The 18,795-nt window shown below is 44.9% G+C and overlaps 1 protein-coding gene across 1 annotated transcript in view; it reads right to left on the bottom strand.

The window, feature by feature from the left end:
* LOC138471997 (tumor necrosis factor receptor superfamily member 8-like) overlaps positions 1–18,795 on the bottom strand; it is a 321,803-nt gene that overhangs the window by 179,364 nt on the left and 123,644 nt on the right. The window contains exons 3-4 of the mRNA XM_069609903.1: positions 17,343–17,471; positions 13,465–13,620 (exon numbers count right to left, since the gene is read on the bottom strand). Of these exons, the coding sequence (XP_069466004.1) occupies positions 13,465–13,620; positions 17,343–17,471 (285 nt within the window). The remainder of the gene's footprint in view (positions 1–13,464; positions 13,621–17,342; positions 17,472–18,795) is intronic.

Consider the following 18,795-nt stretch of genomic DNA (forward strand, 5'->3'; position numbering starts at 1 on the left):
CACTTCCTCCCTCTTGAGGCTGTTTGCGAAAACAACCTCGGCATTGTCAGCCAGGGTCTCAGCCAGCATGGTGAGTTCATCCTCATTAAAGCGCTCCTTGCGCTGGCGGGAGGCGCCTTGTTTTACTGCCTTGGGCATGATATAGTTGTGGGAGACTGATGTGTGTAGTCAGCAATATGCTCTAGGTCCTGTGTGCTGAGGATGGCAATGGATTGTGTTTTTCAAGATGGCCGCCGTGCTCTTTCCCATTCCTGTGCGATGACGCTACTTCCGGTTCCGCTTATTTCCATTCACCGCTGACAGCGGTCACCGCTGATAGCGGTGCCCACTAATGCCGTTTCCATTGATACTGGTAGTGCTGTCTGCACTTTCCATGATGCCACTAAGGGCTATTTTTGGACTTTAACGGCATGCCGGTAATGTCGTTACCGGCATGGCGCAAAGCTTGTGCACGCATACCCGTAATAGCCCTCTAATAGCGGGCTCTTAAGTACACGGTCACAGTATTTGCTCCATGCCGGTAAGGACTGTTACTTACCTCCAAACTCGTAATGAGGCCCAATGTATTAAAACCCCTTTGTGTGAATTCATCGGAATTTGGAGAAGCATTTTTTCTAATCAAACAAAAGACGCTTTCAACAAAGCATAAATATAAATAATCAAATTCTCACTCTCTCCAGTGCATTCATGTCGCACTCATTCACTCAAAAAACGTTTTCTTGTTTCCAGTTTTTTTTCTATTTTGTATAGGAATACAGACTGAGATTTCTATTTATTTGTTCTAGTCATCAACTTAACTAATTGCAGCATCAATTATGTATGCCACATATTGCTCTGTCTATTCTTTTTCAATAAACATAGAGCAACATGTTTCAACCCTTTTCATGAATCAATTGCTTTGTATTGCAATTGGTTCTTCCTCAGGGTGCTCTTTTTGGGAATTGTTATTCTCTCCTGAATCAAAACATATCAATATTTATTCTGTGACTTGTTGGTCAGTAATTTCCTATATCTAAGCATCCTAGATATTATGATACAGAGTGCTGTAAAATGCCTAGCAAAAATATCTTACCTTGCTAAAGATTGATTTAGATTCTCCTCAGTCATTTGGGTGGCATTTTTGTGTTTTGCCACCATGTTAATTGTGCAAATATCATGTATGATTTCATAACGTAGCATGTGACATGCACGTGATGTCACTTGTGTATTGTGATGCTGTAATGTTTGTGATTACATTGTTTTTTTAAAAAGAAAGGAGAGGGACCGCAAACCATTCTTAGTTTGCAATGCCTCCTAATGTTTATATGAGGCAACAAACAAGCTTTTATTTATTCTGTGTGCATTTCTTACAAGTGAATCACTTGTGTGATACCTATCTGATGATTTTAATTTGTATTTCATCAATTTAGAACAAAATTACAAATTTGTTATTAAATTCTTATCATTCTTGTATTGAATTGTTGTTTAATTATTTTAACGAACACATTTGGCCATGATCTGTAGATTGGACAAGATTTCAATTATTTTAGGACACAAATTGGGGAGGAGTGGGCATCTCTTTGATTTATCTCAATAAAAGATCCCATTCAATCATCTTGTTTAGCCCTATGTGATGGGAATTTAGTTGAAGAGTCCATGTTTTTCTTTTTAATTTAAGAGAGTATCTGTATTTTGATTTCGGTCTAGGTTTAATAACATCTAGGATACTCTATTCCAAATCATCTGCAGAATGACATTGCTCAGTGTAGTGATTGACTAGAGGAGCATTTTCCGATTTTGTGCAGATGCAAGATCTACGGTCTGGAATTCTGTTATTCATAGATATGTTAGTTTTCGCAAAGCATATCCTTTGGCATGGACATTTAATTACATAGATGACATTGGTTGTTCTGCATGTCGGGCAATTTCCACAATGGAAATGTCCTTTTAATTTTAGTAGGCCCCAGATGTCAATCAGCATACCATCATTTATGCAATCATTTCTTCTTGTTTCATGAACTAATGCTTCTTTTAAATTTTTACCACTTTTGAAAGCAAATCTGTTTTTTATTTGAAACCATCGAGATCCTTTAACATATGCCCGTTTTTAATAACATTTCCTTGAATCTTGGAGCTGAATTTAGTCTATATTATCACATATATTATTTTATTAGAGGTCTCACCTGGACTATTTCTTGGTGTTAATAGATAGAAATAGTTTATTACAATTCCAAAGTCATCATCCCAAAGCAATGGGCGAGACTCTTCCTTTATGGACAATTTTTGAGAATCAAAAGGAATTCCAAAAAAGAAAACAAACTACTATTCAGAGGCTAACATTAAATAGGAAATTGATTGACAGAGGATATTCCAAGGCGTTGGTTACAAGATCACTAAAAAGAGCATGGTTTTGTGATAGAAAACAACTTTTAACACCCAAAAATAGTCCTGTGAGACTTCCCATAAAATAACATGTACAAAAACAAAAATAATTTATAAAAGCTAAAGCCTTTTGACAGAAGGTCAGACTCCATTGTACACATATCATTAAGAAAACTGTGATATATCAAATAAGATCCAAGTTTGAAAGATAAGGATGATTTTTGAAACTGTAGGTTGAAGGACGTCTACCATTTCTGCAAATAATTAAGAAAATGGACCCTTTAAAGTTTCATCACTATGTTATGGTATGTTATTGGGCATTTGTATAGCACCTTTTTTACCATTGGTATGATCTCAAAGCGCTGTGGGATGAACGCCCTTAGGGACCGTAGTCCAGGTCAGGGGAGAGAGTAGGGTAGTAAATAGTGCTTGGGTGCACTCAGTATGTGTGCAGCCAGGGCAGTTTACATGATGAATAGCTGCATTCTAATGCTAGGCATGGTACAGTGGTTGTGTGACATCAGTAGAATGTGTGCAGCAAGGCTGATTTGACTTGGGGGTAGCTACATGTTGGCAGAGGTGGAGCTTGTGTACGAGAATATGTGTGCAGCTACGCTGATTTTTCGTGGGGAATAGCTGTGTTCTAAAGACTGTTGAGGTGTTCACGGAAGTGAATAAGTATGTGTGCAGCTAGGCTGATTTAATCAAGGGGTATAGCTGCATTCTATTGTTTGTTGGTGCAGAGGAGAAAATTAGCATATTGGTATGTGTGAGTATCTGTGCAAATTGGAGGGAGTCCCTTGTCCCTGATTACCTTCCAGTGCCTGCTGAGGTGACCGCAGCTCCTTGTTTTAGAGGCTCTGAGCTTTAGTTCCCCGAGAGACATTCCCAGTCTAGTGTGGAGTTTGTTCTGTTTACCAATGAGCGTGTCTGTCCCTGCTTCACAGTGTCATCAGTGTTGAGTTGCCCGATTCCAAACCTTTACTGGGCTAAGAAATTGCAGATCTATGGTCATCCCAGTGTCTTGGTGAGTCTGCAATTGCTTATCGGATAACACCTTCTCAGTGTGCAGTTACATCCAGTTCTGTTCGATCGGACTGATGAGCACATCCTAGATATGATGACTGGTACTCAGTGAACCCGAAGGTCCAGCATCAGACCAGGCCATGTTGTTGGTGTTGTGTCTGACTGACATTATTAGGTGCAGTGGAGGTTTGAGTGTTCCTTGTCTAGTGTGTGGTTTGTGTATTGATAACAGGAAACAGCCCATCAATGTCACGTGCTGGAACTTGGCTTGCCAGATTCCTCACCTTATTTAAGAGCTTAGTCCCTTGAGGGTGGAACAGAGTCAGTCCATTTCTAATGCTAGAGCATAAGTACTAATCAGACCATTTTTCTGGGTCCCGGGTATTTGTTTGCTGTGAGCTGTTGGGTATTGCCACCCTGGTTTATGGTTTGAATTGTGACATTACACCGCATCATTGTCCCATGAGTGAGCAGAGTGTGCTAGAGATCTCATCTGGTAGGAGTGCATCATGCATATCTGACAGTGACAAAGAGCAAGCCAAATCATAGCTTCAGAACATAGGTGATACTGGGCCCCGGGTAATGGAGTTCAGTGCATTCATTCCCAGAACAGATCAGGGTAAGGATCACCTGTTCAGAGAGCACATTGAGCACCTGGTGGACGACAAAATCAGGACCAATGATATTGTTTTGACATAAGTGCTACTAGGCCTCTGGTTTGAAGTTCTGTGCATTAATTTCCAGATAAGTAAAGACAAAGATAGACCTCTCCTGGTATGACAACAAAGAGCATACCTGGAGGAAGACAATGATCAAGCCCATTGATGGTGTGAGAACATAAGTGCTACTAGGACTCGAGTTTGGATTCCTGGGCATTTGTTTCCAGATAAGTAAAGATAAACAAAGATATCCATCTCCTGGTCTGAGAACGTAGTGCAAACCTGGTGCAAGACAATGAACAAGCCCAGTCATAGCATAAGAACATAAGTCCTACTATACATCGGGTTTGGAGTCCTGGGCATTAATTTCTAGAAAGGTTTAGGGTAGCACAATCAATGTGTTGGTGCATGAGAGTAACTAGGCATGCATTGCTAACATATAGGGTGCCAGCAGTTTCCCAGCATTGAATTTAATTGCTCACTGGAGCCAGCGTCCTTGTTCCGATTTTTCTTACCTTCCCGTAATGATGGTGTTCCAAGCAATTTCTTGGCCTTGGGTGGTAGGTAGAGTGGTCCATTTCATGATTTTAGGGGAAAAGCCAGGTTCTGAGTGCTTTCTGGAAAGCCATGTAATCTTGGCTGTGGCGAATGTGGGGAAGCACTGAGTTCCACAATGTTGGCACCAGGGTTAAGTAGGCGGACCCTCCAATCATGGCTGAATTGGGGGCGGGAACCACTAGGAGGAAGGCTGTGCTTGACCTTAGGGTGCAGGTTGGAAAGTAAGGCATCATCTTTTCTGTTAGGTTTTTGGGGCCACCTTTGTGCACCGCTCTGTGAATAATGCACAGGATTTTGAAGGTTGCCCTTCAACCAATTTGGAGCCAGTGAAGGGTGCAGAGGGCGGGCCTTAAGTGTGATCCCTTCGTCCTAGTGCAAGGAGTAGTCTGGCAGCTGTGTTTTGGACTCTTTGGAGTTTGTTTAGTTGGTAGGCTGGTGCACTCAGGTAAAGGGTGTTCACATAGTCAAGTCTGGACATGACAATGGACATAATTGCAGCCAGTCTATTGAGTTAGGTGAGGCAAGGGATGATGCATTTCAGGAGCTAAGGTGGAAGGACAGGATTTGGACATATTGTTGATGTGGCGTGACAGAGTTATGTCAGAGTCCATTATGCAGCCAAGGTTTTTGACAGTGGTGGAGGTAGCGGGGAAGGGATAAGTGAGGGTGGCCAGGGAGATGGGTGCGGGAAGGCTCAATTTTCCCTGGGTTCAGAAGTAGATAATTACTCGTCATCCAGTGGTCAATATCTGTGATACATGCTGCTAGGTCACGGCGAGGATCGGAGGCCGATTTGGGAATTCTCAGGATGATATGTGTGTCATCAGTGTAGTTATAGAAGGTGAGGTTGTGAGAGCGGATGAGCCCGGGCATAGAAGTCATGTAAAGGTTGAAGAGAAGGGGTGATAGGCAGGCATCTTGAGTTACTTCAGTGCTCACTGGGAATGTGGTGGAGAGGAAAGGGGGGAGATAGGTGATTTGCTGTCTGCAAGTGAGGAATGAAGCAATCCAGTTTAGCGCTGTACCTCGGATTCCTACGGAGTGTAATCTGTCAATGAGGATCGTGTGGTTAATGGTAAACGCTGCTGAGAGGTCAAGAAGAACAAGTGCTGAGCATCCTTCTAAGTCTGCAGAGACTTTGAGGTCATCCCAGATGGAGATCAATGTGGTTTCTGTTCCGAGGCACGGACGGAAACCTGATTGCGTTGGGACGAGGAAGTTGCTGGATTCCACAAAACTGAGCTCTGAGTATGCAGTGTGGTCGATGAGCTTAGCCAAGAATCGGGTGTTGGATATGGGATTGTAGTTGATGGGTTGGAGAGGGTTGAGGGATGCTTTCTTTGGAAGGGGTTTGACATGCGCGATTTTGAAGGGATCTCGGAAGTTACCAGAGGTAAGGGAGTCATAAAAGGATGGACCACGCCAATTCTCCTGCACATGTGGAAGTGAACATTACTTTGAGGAGAGAGGCGGAGCAAGGGTCAAGGCGGGAGCTAGAAGGTCGGCTGTTGGATAGTAGTTTGATGAACTCCTCGCGTGACATAAGGTTGAAAGAGCAGAATGGAGGGTTCTCGGAATGCAGATGGGTTGGTTCTTGCAAAGAGGGTATTGGACAGGTGGTGAGGTTGCAAATTTTGGCATTGATGGTGGCCGTCCTGTCTAGGGTCATTTTCTGGAAGTGTTGAGAGAGGGAGTTGCAGAACGAGTGAGAGGAGGGGGTCAGGGCAGAGGTGCAAGAAGAGTTCAGGAATTCTGTGATGATCCTGTGGAGCTCTTTGCTACAGCTGCAGCAGCTCAGGATTCTTTTATTGTAATAGGATTTTTTGGCCTTTCAGATCTCGGATTTGCACTTTCGGTGATGGTGTGCCTACACTAATTTGCTTTGAGGGGTTCTGGGGGCTCGCCATTTGCGCTGAAGGGAGCGGTTTTGGGTTTTGAATGCCTTCATGTGGGGGGTGAACCTCTTGGGGATTGGTCCTTTGTGGGTGGGAGTAGAGCTGGAGAGGCTGAGAGGAAGAAGTGAGTCATTTAGCCAGGAGTCAATGAGCTAGATGGACACTGGTCTATTTGTGTCCGGGAGTGAGGGAAGGGCACATAGCAGGGCTTCTGCCAGGTCAGGTATTATCTTGACTGTTTCCCAGCACTTGAACTGAGATGTAGGGATATAGAAAGCCTTGGGATCCGGGGGTGGTGTGCAGAGAGAAGTGGTCTGTCCAGATAAGGGTTTTAGGGGTGGACATGGAAATGAGGTTAGAGGAGCTGAGAATGGCATCGAATCAAGGGTTTGGCCGGCAGTTTGGGTGGGTCCTGTGATATCCTGGGTAAGGTTGAGTGCATCTAGACTGTCGGCCAGGGGTTGAGTCAAGGAGTTTTTGGACACATCAAACCAGATATAGAAGTCCCCCAGTAGGGTGAGTGTCGAGTGGGTAACTAATGTGGCTGCTAGTGAGCCACATAGGCTGCTAGCGAAATGTGTGTCATACTTCCTACTCATCTACAGGGGGCCTGTAGATGTGTAGGAAGCTATGGGAGTGAGAGGGTGGGGGAGAGAGTTTGACTAGTAGGGATTCGCAGTTAGCTGTGCAGGGCTGTGTTTCTGTGAAGGTGATGGAAATGTGTGGTTTGTGGAGGATGGCTACTCCGCTTCCTCTAGAGATTCTATATTGGGTTATGAGTGAGTAGTTGGGTGGGAATGCTTCATGTGTGATAGGTTTGAAATCGTCTGAGAACCATGTTTCAGTGATGAAAATGAGATCAGGATTGTCAGAGGTTAGGAGGTCATAGATGCTGTTTCTGTTTTTGGCCACGGAGCGGGCATTGATAAGGAGGCAGCTGAGTTGGGGGGATGCTGCAGGGGTGGTGCTGCCTCTGGTGTCTGGCCCTGGCAGGGCTGGGGTGATTAGTGTGGCCGGTGGGATGGTGTTGGTCATTGGGAGGGATGGTGTGATCGGTTGGGCTTGGACGTTCGATGTGACCTGGGGGATGGTGTTGGTCAGAGGGAGGGATTCTGTTGGTGAGAGCAGAGAGTGTGGGTGGTGGAGAGGGCAGAGGGAGCAGGCAGTCACAGTTCTTTGAGAGAGGAATGGTGTGTGATTGGAGGTCAGGTTGGTAGTGATTGGCTCAGAGGTTGGTGGGGGGTGATAGGTAGAGCAGAGGCATTCAGTGGTGGCGGGCTTGGTGCTGTTAAGGTTTGGTGACCAGAGGATGGGTGAGGTAGTGTAGTTGAGGGGGGTTGGAGATGGAGAGGGTAAAGGTTGTGTTCAAAGGGGGAAGTGGGAGGCAGGGGTAACAGAGGGGGTGTAAAAAAGGGGCTAGGAAAGGTGTGGTGGGTCGACCAATGCAGGGCTGGTGAGCAATGTAGGGTTGAGTGTGAGGGGGGGGTCCCTGCCTCTGTGTTTTGTGTGTTTGGGTGCTAGTGGTGTGTGCAAGAGGGTGGGGGGTGTGCAGGGAAGAGGTTTGAGGCGATGGCTCTGGAAAGGGCAAGACATGCCATACTGAGAGAAGGGAAAGAGGTGGTCGGAGGTGGTGGTCGGGGGTGTGGAGTGGTTAAGTGGTTCAGGGGTCATGTTTGTCGAAGGAGGCATGTATGGGGCAGGGGAAGTGGTATGTTTGGCTGGCTGTGTTGGTAGGGGCATGGGTGGGGAGCAGCCGAGGGGGGCTTTGCCTGTCACAGTGCCACCGGGATTCCTTCGAAGTGGGGTTCAGAAGGTGTGGGACGGATCAGAGGTAAATAGGAAAGTGGGTATGTGGTTGGAGGGTGGTTGAGGTGAGGGGGGCTTTTGGAATGCAGGGGGGCTCCCCTCATATGAGAGTTTGACGAAGTGTGATGTACGGAGGCCCCCAGGGTGCTGGCTGTGGAGGAAAGTGAATTCCTGAAAGTTGGTGCAAGGATTGTACTGGTGGTACGATGGTCGTATTTTTTGGAATGCCAGAGGGCTCCATGGTCTCAGAGTTGGAGGCTGTGCCGTGTGCGGCTGTGGGTGGGTGTAGGTCTTATGGCTGGGTATGGGGGATGGGGAGGTGGAAGATTGAGAGGGTGTGGGCGGAGGTAGCTGTAAAATGGCAAGGTTAGGGTGTTTCTGGGTGTGCCAGTGAGCTCCTCTCGTCTGGTCTGGGAGTTGGAAGTTGGGTGGTGTGTGGAAGTGGGTGGGTGTAAGTCTTCCAGTAGAGTGGGTGGGAAAAAGGGGTTGGAAATGGGGGGGTCTGGCCAGAGATAGTTGAGTAAGGGGCAGGGATGGGGTGTTGCTTGGTGCACCAGAGAGCTCCTCTGGTCTGAGAGTTGGACACTGTGCAGTGTGTGGAGGAGGGTGGGTGTATGTCTTTCGATAGGTTAGTTGGGAAAGAGGGGTTGGAAATTGGTGAGGTGTGGGCACAGGTAGTTGAGTAAGGGTCAAAGATGTGATCTTTCTTGGTTCGCCAGAGAGCGCCTATGCGCTAAGAGTTAGAGGGTGTGTGGTGAGAGGCTGTGGCGGGGGGTCGGTCCGTGGGTAGAGTTTGAGTGGAGTGGTTGGAGATGGAAAGGTTTTGCTGCGTGTAGGGAGGCTTCATGAATGAGGGTACGGGAGTAAAGGAGGCAGAGCCAATGGGGAGTTTTTAAGACTGCTCGAGAGCTCCTCTTGTTTGTGAGTTGGAGGGTGTGTGGCTGTCTACGGGAGTATGACTCTGGGCGAGTGTGGTTCTGATGGATGAGAATCGTGTGGGGGGGCTGGCGGTCTTGGTTGTCTGTGTGCCCAGCTCGGGTGTGCGCTGGCAGTCATGGTCGTGTTTGGAGGAGTGCCTGGATTACAAATCCAGCAGTAATGGGAAACACGTATAGAGTCAAAGCACAGCGGTAGTGGGACTACAATCTAGATTCGAAAATGATGTGGGAAAACACCTTGAATTGAAACAGGCAGTGGGAGCATAGATAACTTAGTGTTGAAACACAGCAGTCATTTGAGATACGTCCAAAATCAAAACTCTGCAGTAGTTGGTTTGGGAACATAGAATTGAAACACAGCACGACCTAGAATTGAGACACTGTAGTAATAGGAGAAGCAACTACAATACAAACACAACAGTAGTGTTCGAAGCACCTAAAGTGGAGATACAGAGGTCAGGGGACAAAAACCTAGATTGGAAACACACAGGTATTTGAAAATAGACCTGGAAATGAAGCACAGCAGTAGTGGGAGAAACACCTGGAGTGGAGACACAGTAGAAGAAGAAATATGACACCCTGGAAAACAAAATAACATCTCAAAGTTGTATGTATTGTAAGCAATGAAACCAAACAATACTTTTACCAATCACTGGAAACCACGACACTGACTCCAAATCTCTGAACACAATTTACCTTACCATACAAGCCTGGATGGTGCAACATGACCTATGTCTTATGACGAAAAAACAGAACTACTCATTATTGGCAATCAGCATAGGCTAAACAACCTACGCCAATCCGACAAACTCTTCACTATTGACGGCAACTTGATCACGGTAGCAAAAGAGGTAAAAACACTAGAAGTGTACCTGGACTCATTGCTCTCCCTAACAAGCCAAGGCAATGCCATTACCACGGCAGCAGCTTATACCGCCAAACGGATTATTGCCAGTAGACGTTTTTTAACTTCCGACAACTCCATCACCCGCACTCATTCTGCCACGGATTGACTGCTGCAACTCCCTCTTTGCAGGCTCCAACGCCAGAAACATCAACACGCTACAAATAATCCAGAACAACGCAGTGAGAGCCGCCCTCAGCATCCCTAAAAAAGAACATATCTCCATATCCATTGGCTGCCGATTCGGGTCCGAATCAAATTCCAAAATCTTATCCTTAACTCACAAATGCCTATCAAGCAGCGCCCCCATCTACCTGGCCAAACAAATATCCAAAACCCAACCCACCAGACCTACCCGTTCAGCCTACGCCAGCCACCTTGTCATGCCGAAGTTTAGACGGCAAAAAGCTGGAGGCTGCAGCTTCCCGGTGATTGCAGCCAAACAATGGAACATGCCCCTAGCCCTGAGATCAGACCCCTCCCTCTGGTCCTTCCGTAAAAGTCTCAAAACTTGGCCTTCCTCCCAAAATACCTAAATGTATGATGCAATTAACGTAACGTAACTAACTTATGTAACCTTTGCAAACAACTTCTGTATGATGTAATTAATGTAATCAACTTCCGTAACCTACGCAAGAAACTCCTGTATGATACATTTTACACAACACATTTCTGTAACCCATGTAAACAATGTATCTAACCTGATACCTATGTAAGCAATCAATGTAACCCTCATTCTTAAGAAAAAGCGCCTAGATTCCCATGGGTTAGGTGCGCTATACAAATGTCAAAATAAATAAATAAATGCATAAACAAATAATTTCTATCACCACAATAATAGAATCGTTACTCCAACCGAGTCTTTCTGGGGTTTTTTTGTAGGAAATTGACAAAACAGCACTACCACTACAGATAGATTTCTCAGCACTTGGAAATTATTGCAAATTAGGCTTTGAACTGTTGAAAATTATTTGGATACCATTAAGGAACAAAACATTAATACCCAAAAGATTGCACTGGTGACGATTCTGATCCTAATTGATGCAATAAAAGGGTAGGACATGTATATCTATGTTTATGTAAAAGGAATGTACACGGGAATATGTTGCACGCATTATTGATGTAATTATTTGTTGACTAGACTAATCAAATAGAAATATCGGTCTGTTTCCTACACAAAATAGAAAAAAACTGGAAACAAGATTAATATTTTTTGAGTGAATGAATCTGAAATGAACGCACTGGAGAGAGTGAGATTTTGTATATATTTATTTATGCTGTGATTATATTGTCTTTTGCTTGATTCAAAAATGCTTGTCTATATTCGGAGGAATTCATACAAAGGGATTATAATTATTTCTTTTGATATTTCATTGAGGTATTCAGAGGAATTGGAATAAAAAGTTGTTCATTCAAATTTAATCCGGGGAAACTCCTTATTTTTAAAAACTGTGTGTGATTCCCTAGCTCCTGGTGAAAGGGAAAGTCCAATAGTAGGTATGCAATCAGGCCCAGTGGGGCCTAGGTCCGAATCCCCAATAAGGCGGCAGCAAAACCTACAGGAAAAGTGCTGAGGCAACAAAAATACAAAAATGACGGGTGACTTTCCCAAAAAAGTAGAGGAACATTGTAACCTTTAGTTGCCACCCACTTGAGTTCTATTACATGGAACTGAATGTGTTTATGTTACCACAGATAGTGCAGGTTCTGATACCCTTGTTTAATGTTTTACGATATATTTTTATGCTGGCGATTTTTTAGGGATCACAGGTGCTCGCAGGTCCCTCCTCTGTAAGGAGGATCCAGCTGTACTTCGAGATCATCAGACCTATGAGGACTGATGCACTGCTGCTGGAGAAGGTGCTCACTCTTCCATTGCGTTTCCAATGTGTTTTCCCTTTCTTCCAATCACCTTGCCTGCCATTTCCCAGACCTCACATTTCTTAAAAAAAACATAAAATGATCGGTTCATTAAACGTGTAATTGTTCTTCATCTCCTTGAGTGGGGTAAAGCCTTCTGCAGGTGCTCCCAGTTTACATTTAAGTTATTGAGGTGCATGATGATCAATAACGTTCATAAGGTCAATCATTGCGAGAGATGGAGAACAGAGCCTGGAACACTAAGACGAGTGCCCGTGAATCACTCTTAATCCTGCTACGCCACAGCCTCCTACTGGTAGACCACACCTCCTCTCATGCCAATGCACTACACCTCATGGAACTGAGTTCCACCGCCTACAAATAGGCCCCACCCCCTGTCACTATCCACGATCATCCCACCCCACCTCATGCAGGTAGACTGTGCTCCCTGCCCCTATGTCTTTTTTAACTTCTGCTGCATGGCTGAACCAACACCTGTAGTCCCCACCCACCAAGAGGACTGCCTGAAATTTGGCCCAACCTCATGCCACTAGGCTAAGCCCAACCCCCTGCTTCAGTGCCTATACTCCTGCAGTTAATCATCTCCTGCTAGTAGACACCACCACCCACAACTAAGTCTCACCTACTGGCCTAAGACCATCTTCTTGCTACAATGATCTGCCTTCTACTGCTAAATCCCACCGCTTGCCGCTAGGCCACGCCTCCTGCATCTAGCACACACGCCGTGCTGCCAGGCCACATCATATGATGTGCATGCCTACCTTCTGCCCCTAACCCAACAATCCCTTTTCTTTTGCCGTCAGTCCCACATTTTCATTCTATGTCCCACCTCCTGACACTGAGACCCATCTAATGCCAATAGGGCCCACCTCCAGCCTCCAATCATTCCTTTTGCATCTAGGTCTCACCTCTTGCTCTGCATGCATGCCACATGCCTCTAAGGACATCCTCCTGCCAACACGAAACTGTTCTTGCTGCTGGTCCCCTCCTGCCTGTAGGCTTCACTTCCTTCTGATAGGCCATGCTCATTGCTGTTAGGCCCTATTTTATGACACTAGGCTACACCGCCTGCCTGTCTGCCCCACTTACCACTTGCCCACACCTCCTCAACTCTGTAATCTGATATCTCACTGACGATACCACATCACCTGCCATGACCTCACCTTCTTTTGCTTTTCCAATCTGCCTGCCACAAGACCACATTATCAACAATGAGCAAGGAAGGTAAGTGACTTATACAGGAAGTGTTCATTCAACCTTTTAATTATATACTCTGAACATTTTAGCTCAGTGTTGTGCACAGCATTATACCTTTTGTGGTGTGGAACTTTTGAATTGTGTAAACTGACCTCCATCACCCCTTTCAATCTCCAACCATCACCACCATTCCAAGAAATTAAATTGCAAAGAGATATCAAATATTGGAAGGTCCTTACCTTCGGTTTGCACTCCGAAGCCAGGCGGGCATTCTGTGTGTGGCTGGCATCGTGCACAAGTGTGTCTGATGGGGGTAATACAAAACATACCAGAATGGCACTCGCAGGTCCTCTCCGAACTGGAGGAGCATCTTTGTTTCTCTACAAGATCATCCTCTGGAAGAAAAGATTCGTTAGAGCAGATCCACTCCACCATGTCCCACTCCTAAGTGTTATCACAGAGAAGGTGTAACCATGGAATAGCTCACATAACATACTGGGCCATGGGCAGAGAATATGACAAGAGTAATGGCAGGGTCTTGAAGAAGGGGACCGCATTGCAGATGGCAACCAGTACAGATAGGGGGCCCAGGGAAACTATGATAATTTGATCCCTCCCTGCTACCGCAGACAGAGATCAACCCACCCGCTGAATGTCAGAAGAGATCCCAAGAAGGCCAATAGACATGGCATTCCAAGAGTTCACTTTCACTTTTTAGGCAATTCAAATGTTTTCTGGCATGGCCACAGCAGTCTAACTAAAACATTTGTGGATTTTTGTTTTCAATAAGTGCATGCTTATTTAGCCAGAAGTGCCATACGATAAAGGAATAGTGAGCTCAAAAATTGCATGGGCTTAAAAGACGGGTAATAATAAAAAATATATAATAAACATCTTTTTAATGAAAGTTCCTATGTAAAATGTTACACAAATAATGTTTAAACCCCTTTAAAATCAAGCAATAGTAGGCGTCCATTTTGTGAAATGGACGAGCCTCCTGTGCTTGAGTTAATTTCTGCCCTCGCGGCACTAATGAAACAAAAGCCACCTGCTGGTAGCTTTTATTACAGCAGCGGCTTTTGCTCCCTGTGAGCACACACATTCAGTATATGTATTATGTATCCTCTGCTCACCTGTAACAGTTACCCTACTTCCTAAGCGCCCAGATACCCCTGAGTCAGGTGCACTATATAAATAAAATAAACAAACAACATTCACTCACTCATTTGCTCCCACCATTCACTCACCCATTCACACACGCACCCATACAACATACATTGGCTCATTCACATGCACACCCAGTCATCCATACATCATACACTCACTCATTCACACACAAATTACATAATACATAAGACACCCTTTGGTATACACACACACACACATCCATACAACCATGCATACTAAACATCCAACACCCATGCACACAGGCACACACACTTACAAAAAGGATTTTTTATTTACTTACTTGCAGTCCTGATTCTGAATCCATGTTCCCTGAGGGACTCCAGGCCTCCAGCTCCCATGTTACACCACCCCAGACAAGAACAAGGAAGCGGGGAGAGCTTCCTAGTTCCTGACTTGCACAGTGGAGCAGAGGGAGCTGGAGGCATGGAGTCCCTTGGGGAAGATGGATTCGGAATCAGGCAGCAGATAGGAAAATACAAAATCTCCTGCCTCTGGTGGCTCCAGAACCGGAACATTTCTTTCTGAATGCACTCCGACTGCTCGGACTTCACAAAGAAATAATTTCTTTCTGAAGCTGGACAGGCCCCTCCACAGCCAGAACTTAATGTCGTGGGGAATCCCCCACTGTGGTGGCTCCCGGGGCCTCCGCTACACCAGTGGGGATGATGTGAACTGAGATAAAGAGCACCAAAGCAAAAACACTCATGGTACTTCCTAAAATCTGAACAGGAGTGTCATGCTATATATAATACATGTCAGGCTGCAATATCCGCATAAAAGCCTGCAAATAATGTTCTTCTTAATTGACACGGATATGTCTATGGTACAATGTTTTATCTGTGCACTGCTTGAGTTTAGCATCTGCATGTTATTACTTATTTTAAAGCACAAAATGAAAACGTTTTTTCAATGGATTTTATTAAACTGCTGAAATGAATTTTCTGCAACAAATTAGAAGCTGCATATTAGATTTTTTTTAATCCAGATTCTACATTGATTATATGGATCAGCAAATGGAACATCGATTATATTAGATTAAGCAAGAGGCAAGGTATTAAGGGGATAACAACAGTGTTTGTCAATGTATTATAAGGTATAAAATACCCGCTACCATACGCACAAATGATTGATATTGCAAGTCACTGAGTACTTCTGCGAACAGATAAAGAAACAAGGACATAACATATGGTGGGGAGTACTTTATCGCATATCAAATGGTCCATAGTATAAAAGCACAATAATGATAATGTAATACCAGCAGGCACAGATCCCCAGATATATTTATAATATGTAACAGACCATGTCATTGGCATCAGTGCGATATGCATCCAGAAAATGGGCTGGGATCACAGCCTGATGCCCTAACTTTCACAAATCCATACCTCAACTGTGTTCAAAGCTGTTCCTGATGGCTGATGGGGTGAATAGTTACTTATTACTTGTTTGATGTGCAAAAAATATGTTACACTTTTTTGTGGAACTGCAAATATTATAAACAAACAAGCTGCACGTCTGCGTCTTTGTGGGTGCCTCTAAATTTTGAACGTTGTATGACTCATTGGGAGGGTGTCATGTTTGTTCATGCCAAGTGTGAAAAAAGCAACCAGTGTTGGCATTTGGGCTAACAATTGATGTCCAGTAACCGTTGCATTTCTAAACTATCCGGAAATGGAAATGAAAAGCGCTGACAATACCGGGCCTAATAGAAAATGCTTAAAGTGCTGTGTTTCAGAAAGTGAATGAATTGCTTAGTTGAGAAAAGTGGGCAGTTGTTTGTCTGCATTGGTAGCTTTAGCAAGTACACACCCTGCAGCTATTTTATAAATTGATCACTATTGTGTAGCCAAGAGAAAAGCTTTCCCTATTTGTGCATGTATGACAGGCTCCAGATAAGATTCCGAAGTTAAAATATTTTACTCCCTCTTCTTTTTTTAAATTGGCAGTAAAAAAAATGTTTAGGAAGTAAAAAAGACACTTTCATTAACATGGGGGGGGGGAGATTTTTTCCGTCAAGTAAATATTTGTTTTAACTGTGAAAGAGATATCTGTTTGTAATCCATGGTCCTTTGCTCGAGTAATTCATGCAAATTAAATACATGCCTTTTACCTTAAAGATCCTATTTAGACCAGGTAGTAAATTAAGTGTTTGTTGTTTCCTATAATTTGTTGGAAGTATTTGTACTATTCTGTATGTTGTGCATCATTTTACAGTCGTGATGAATAAAATACACAATGTATCTGTAGGGATTTAGGTGTGTACGTATGTATCTATAGGATTAAAACAGCACGAATCTATATACCAAGCAATGGAAAGGTGGGCTGAAAGGAGGCAGAACACAGAGACCAATCACTAGGGAGAGCTGCGATACTGGGGATAATTGACAGGGTTCATCCGATGGGCTATGCTCACATACGTGTGGCTCTCATGAGGTCTTAGTGGAAGCTGCATGCACAGGTTTGAATTCCGCCAGGGCCCTTTCTGCCTTCTGGGCAATATTAACATCTGTTATTTGCAATGCTTTGAAGATAGCTCATAAAAGCTCAAACTTCGGCCTGGTCTTTGGAGCACACATACAAGTAAACCTTCCGAATAACTAAATATATCTCCCCTAATGTATAGGGACCCCTTCCATAAGCCCACCTGCGCGTAGATAGATATTATTGACACAGGCTTGTTTTTCTTTTTCCTTTCCTCAATTAGATCGTAAGGCAACTAACGAGCCTAATCTGCGCTGACAGAGTCCTTTGTTTCTGGCAGACCACATATGTATGAAGAAAACACTTTGTTTAAAGGTAGTGCACTTGTAAATTGCGCAACAAACCATTTAAGGAGTGACAAAGCAACAACGAGAAAGCGTGTTAGTAAACTGGAAAATGAAATCTGGCATACATATCTAATCACATATCAATGCATTTCCCACATAGATACCTTGCCTGCAGGTGACGCAAGCCTCACAATGGGGATCTCTGCCACTCCAGTCGACAAAATGTTCCGGGGTGCACTCCTGCTTACAGTCCTTCTTGAGGTCTTGTGGGCATGTGCTGCGCTGAAGGTTACCTGCAAGAGGAAGGACAAAGAACAGTCTGTGAGCAGGTGTCCAGGTAGCCATGTTGGAATAGAATACTTAGCAAATACAAGGCTTGGTCCAACTTGTGGCCAACTCTCACTCAAGACTATGTGAAGACTTTGAATGCAACATATTTATGTTGGAGGGTTTCGTTAGTGGCTGTCTTCTTAACGATACAAAAAATGCTGTAAGATGATTTCAATATTGAGCCAGTTTAGCGATACAATCCTAGAACTCGAGTTAAAAGAAGCAGATCTACAGCGTGTCTCCAAGTTATACCTGCACTAAGCACCTCCTGGCAAGCCATCACCCTTCCTCTACATTCAGGGCCCAAAGTAATGGGCGCATAAATCTCAGAAAGCACCACGCGCCGAAAACGACTATGTGTGGCCCTACGCGCAAACTTTCCTCTGCGCGCTCTGCATGTACATGGATTCCAAAGAGTATTTCAACCTGACCCGCAAAGAAAACCAAGCTGAGCGAGGAACGCCCGCAACACGCCCGTACCGAAACCAAAAACATATCAATAAACCAACCTTTGCACAAACCTCCGTGTCCACCCCTGACACACCATCCAGCAGCCTTGCATAAACACGCAAGCCTCTTCGTAAGTCAACACCGCACCCCTGAGACTGTACCACTGTGAAAATGCACGAGCTCCATCGTAATTAAAGGCTGCACCCTTACAAAAACGTGCAACCTCCCTCCTAAATCAAGGCCGTACCCCTGCTAAAACATCCAAGCTCCCTCGTCCCTCGTAAATTAAGACTGCACCTCTGCCAAAACACGCAAGCTCCCTTGTAAGTTAAGGCTGCACCCCTGTGAAAACACACGAGCCCCCTCGCAAGTCAAAACTGGTGCCATGTGAAAACGTGCAAGCTCCATCGTAAGACAAGACTGCACCCCTGCAAAAAAACGCACGAGCTCCCTCCTAAATATATGCTGCATCTCTGCTAAAAGGCTGTTTCTCCTGCGTAAATACCATCTGTACCCCTGTGAAACTGCAAACTCTCCCCCCACTCTCAAGGCACCCAAACTGCCGGCATATACTCCTACTGCACATCAGCCCTCTCGAGCCCAGATGCCACCCACCAGCCCATCACCTCCACCACTACTCAGTCATCCTCCTCAAGTCTTGACACTACCCACCAGCCCCCATCACCTCAGCCACTGCCCCTAGGCAGCACCCTGACAGAACACCCCCTCCCCACACACCCCTGACCTTCGCCACCCCCAGTCTGCCCCTCAAATCCTGTCACCACCCACTAGCCCCCCTCACCTCCGTCACTATGACAGTTATCCCCCTCAAGTACT

Source organism: Ambystoma mexicanum, chromosome 8, assembly GCF_040938575.1.
Source record: "Ambystoma mexicanum isolate Mex_15411 chromosome 8, UKY_AmexF1_1, whole genome shotgun sequence".
Taxonomy (NCBI): Eukaryota; Metazoa; Chordata; class Amphibia; order Caudata; family Ambystomatidae; genus Ambystoma; species Ambystoma mexicanum.